Source organism: Gavialis gangeticus, unplaced genomic scaffold (genome assembly GCF_001723915.1).
Source record: "Gavialis gangeticus isolate Ggan-Ray unplaced genomic scaffold, GavGan_comp1, whole genome shotgun sequence".
NCBI classification, from domain to species: domain Eukaryota; kingdom Metazoa; phylum Chordata; order Crocodylia; family Gavialidae; genus Gavialis; species Gavialis gangeticus.
The window spans coordinates 43,563,181-43,567,726 of record NW_017729032.1 but is presented as its reverse complement, the minus strand read 5'-3'; the positions used below and the strand labels follow the sequence as shown (position 1 = coordinate 43,567,726).

Below are 4,546 nucleotides of genomic sequence, written 5' to 3'. Positions count from 1 at the left end.
CAAAGAAAAAAAAACCCCACCAACAAAAAAAATTCTCCAATAACCCCCCCCCCCCCCCCCCCGGGAAGAAAAAGGACGTTTGCTGCCAGAAATAGTTTAAATATTCTTGCCTCCCGCTGAATCTCTGGACCACTGCAACTATATTACTCTAAGACTGCTATAACATAGAAGATACCAAAATCCACCACTTGGAATGGAAAAGGCACAAGCTAAAGAATTTTACAGTGTTTATACATGTGCTGGGAAGGCAGCTTTAATTACAGTGGCTTTAAGAGCTGCTCCAATTAAAGCACCTGGAGCATCTTGTGTAACAGTATCCCCGCGTTTCAAAGTGGTGACAGAGACGCTTTAACTAAAGCTTGTCCAAAGAGCTTTGTTATTACCATGCTCCAGCATACTCAATTGAGCCTGCTCTGATGCACTGTCAGAGCAGCCATGCTACACGTGTAGGTGCCCTTAATATCCATTGTGCTCGCTTCTCTCTTCAGACCTGAAGAATGCTTTGCATTCCAAAACTTGTGTAAGTATTCCAACAAGGCAGTCGGTCCAATAAAAGATATCCCTCTTCTTTCCTCCCACCCCGCAAAAAAACCCCAAACTGTCCTTTCCTCTCCCAGAGAACAGATACAAAAGAAATACAGAACTACCTATCTTGGGCTGAAATAATCATGTTTAAAAGGTAGAGAGGCCAGATTTAGGGCCAGAACTACTTAATTCCAATGCAAATGCTACTCAAAGGTAATTTAAGATTATCTCCCTACTTGGTATAAAACAGGTATAGCCTCTTGGGTCAATGCATATGTTCAGGGCCAGAAAGAAGAAATGTGTGCTTAGTTTTCTGCAGGTAAATAGTTAAATTGACTTCAGTATATAAAAGTTAAACATATATAGAAATGGAATCTTAAGACAGCTGTTTATCAACAGCAATTAAATACTAGCATGTAGGTCTTGATTTTTTAAGTCCTCATGTGGTACAAAGACAGGTGCTTTAGGCTGTTGTGCTAAGCTGTTGTTTGATTTGGCTTCTATTTACATTCATATACACATGCTTGAGAGCTTTCCTTTATGCCAAAGGCACCTGTTTTGAGAAGCTCTGTATTTGGAATACAAGTGAGTCTACCTACGGACAAAGGTAGATGCTCTCCAACATCTAAATTTGATAGTGTTTCCCTGAATATTTACACACTGTTTTGGGATCTAAAAACATAAGAAGTGCCATACTGGGCCAGGTCAATGGTTTATCTAGCCTAGTATCTTGTCTTCAACAGTGGATCCTTTGTTTTGAACCTGTAACCCTCACTTCAATTCCTGGAAGTTTTCTTATTTGTCCTGAGAAATCTGTTGTTGCATTCTTAGTGGCCTCCCTTTTAAAGGAGGGCTTATAGTTTTTTGTGGTGGGCCTAAACCCATGTTTCCTGGGCACAAAAAATAGGCCTGTCTGACAGTGGCGGGAGTGGGTGCTATGCAGGGAGAACATTGAATTGGGCGTATCTAGAGTGATCTATCCCCTGTTCATTATCCTCCCTGGCATCCACCATTAATGGTTTAGAGATGGTGCCAGAGGATACATCTCTGACTGATCTGTTTACTAGCTATTAATAGATTTATCATCAATGAATTTGTCTAATCCTTTTTCAAACCCAGCTATACTATCTTCTTCTACGACCTCCCGTGGTAATGAGTTCCACAAATTAACTATGTGCTGCGTAAAAAAGTACTTTCTCTTGTGTTAGCTTTAAACCAGTCTCCTAACTTCATTGTGTGTCCCCTAGTTCTAGAATACTGAGACTTGGTGGATAACAGTTCCCTATCCACAGCCTTCATGACTGTATAGACCAGAGACCAGGTTAGTGTAGGGGGCTAGTCCATGAGCTGGTTTGAGCCCCACACACCATGATGGGGTCCCACACTGCCCCAGCCCCAATTGGGCCCTGCGCTGCCTCTGTTCAGCCCTGTACCACCCCCAGCCAGCTCTTGTATGCCTGGATTGGTTGCACACTGCCTTGGCTGGCCCGGCCCCTCTATGCCCAGATTGGTCCTTTGTTGCCTCAACTGGTCCCTGCATGCCTGGAGCGGCCCTTCGCTGTCTTAGTCAGCCCCTTGTGCATCTGATCAGCCTCATACCACTTTTGCCTAGCCCTGCACACCTGGATTGGGCCTCGCATCACCTCCATGCAGTCCCTCACCCTGGTGCACAGGGCCATACTATCTGTCCTATGGGGCTCCCCGCAGGTCCAAGGATTTGATAGTGGGGGAGAGGAAATTAACACTGCTACTGTGTCCCCCCTGCCAAATTTCTGGACTCATGGGGATCCCTGTGGACTGGATGACATGGACATGCAGACTGGATCCAGCCACTGGGCTGGGGGTTGACCACTTCTCTATCATATCCTCATTTAGCCTTCTCCTTTCCAAACTGAAGAGCCCTAGCCTTGTTAGTCTTTTCTAGTATGGCAACTGCTCCATACCCCAGATCATTTTGGTTGCCCTTTGTACCTTTTCTAATTCTATTACTTCCTCGTTGAAATGTGGAGACTAGAATTGTACACAGGATTCAAGATATGAACATACCATGGTTTTTTAAGTGGCATGATGATGTTTTCCCAATGCCCTTAATGTATTTTAGGTTTTTGACAACAAGGGAGTTTGAAATGAAGTTTCTTACCTATTTATGACTTCAGGCTGAAGGACTGTACTACCGAAAAGTTCCAGATACAAATTACGCCTCTGTTTTGCCATGACAGCTGGTATGAACCAGTCACTTTCAGCACTGGCGAAGATAGTTCTTATCTGCCTTATTGATGAAAACCAGATGAGTCTGTTAACTTTAAAAAAAAAATTCTATATTTTCTCCATGACCATTTAAGCATTATTCATTTTCTCAGGTTTCCCTGAACCTAACTGACATGATGATGCCTCAAGGCACTTCCATCTTTTGTGATTCATTTGACTGTCCCACTGGGGGTCATGATGTCACAAATATTGTCTTTCAGTTGACCAATCACTAAGCAGCAACTCAACACAATAAATGCTGACCTCATATTAAAGCCCTCCCTGTACTAGGATTAGGATTGCTATGTTAGCAATCCCCATGTTTGTATGTAGTCTTAATCTAGAACAGTGCACTTCACTAGAGTGAATTATACCACGGACCATTAAGATATGCGCCTCAGCTAAATTGAAGTGCAATTTTATAAAGGTTCTCAGAGGGAAAATCCATGTGTAATAATCAGGAAATTCCACAGTAATAAGCTTTGATGTTAAATTTTCAACCATAGTGTTGCTGATGTGTTTAGTTGCTGAGCTAGGTTTTTGCGAATGAAGTAGTGAAAACCCCTACGAAGGAATTCTGAGACATGTTGCCCTGGCTCGACTGAATAGAACAGCAGGATTTCAGTTGGGGGCTTCTCATGAAACAGTACCTTGCGGGTGATTTTTGACAGTTCACTTCTGCTTGAAAATCCCTGGACTTTCACAGAATATGTAGTGGAGCATAGGCTTCCCCCCAAAGTACTGTGATGATCATCAGAAGAAACTCCTACACTTCTCTGCACAGAAGAAAACTTTTAGGAGGGAAGCCCCTATCAGCCTCGATGTCCTCTTCCAGAGACAGTGAAAGGAGGCTTCTGATGATACCCATCTTTAGCTTAAAAAGCTCTTTGGGGAAGTTCATTTATGACTTTTCCCTCACCATCCTCCAGCACATAAAGGCCATAGCTGTATATATTTGTTTGGAGAGATGCATATATTGTTTATTTTATGTATCTATGTCTATCTCTGTATATCTATATACATATATAGAGATGTCTGTCTGTCTGTCTGTCTATCTCATAGATTTCATAGACATTAGGGCTAGAAGGGACCTCCTAAGATCTTTGGGTTCAGCCCTCTACCCCTGGGGGGTGGTGGGGGGAAGTCAGCTAGGGTGGAAGGATCCCAGCAAGATAAGCATCCAAATGTTTCTATCTCTCTCAGTATAGATGTATAGCTATATAATCTTTATGTCTGCATCAATGACTCTCAGCCAGGGTGTTGTGGCATCATAGGGTACCTTAAGATCCTTTCAAGGGTGCCATGGGGTACCATACAATGTTAGCACTATTCGCTCTGGAAACATAATTCCCTGGGGAGAAACAGAGTTTTCAAATAGGAATCCATAGCGTTAAAAACACCCTGATTTGTTGTGATCTTCCTGAGTTCTTTGCAATAGAAAAATTGATCTATTCCTAGTTGGCTGCGGTCAAAAACTGAGTGAAAACTAAGGGCTAAGTGCCTCAAGTCTAAGGGGTGCCTCCAATCTAAAAGGGTTGAGAAGCCTGAATACACATCCACGTTGCAGATTGGAGGCACGCCTCAACACACATGTACATATGCAGGACCCGGGGCGAGGCGGCTCCGGGCCGTAGCTGCTGCTCGCAAGCCGGAGCGGAGGGAATTCCCGCGGGCCGCTCCCTGGCCCCGCCCCCTGCTGCTGCGCGGCGCCTAGGCGTGGCCGGAGGGGAGCTCCCCGGGCCCCGCGGGGGCGGGGAGGCGGAGTCGCTCCTCC

The 4,546-nt window shown here is 44.4% G+C and overlaps 1 protein-coding gene across 1 annotated transcript in view; it reads right to left on the bottom strand.

Moving 5' to 3' along the window:
- NUP58 (nucleoporin 58) overlaps window positions 1-4,546 on the bottom strand; it is a 62,281-nt gene that overhangs the window by 57,552 nt on the left and 183 nt on the right. Inside the window, exon 2 of the mRNA XM_019523789.1 lies at window positions 4,383-4,542. Within this exon, the coding sequence (XP_019379334.1) occupies window positions 4,383-4,542 (160 nt within the window). The remainder of the gene's footprint in view (window positions 1-4,382; window positions 4,543-4,546) is intronic.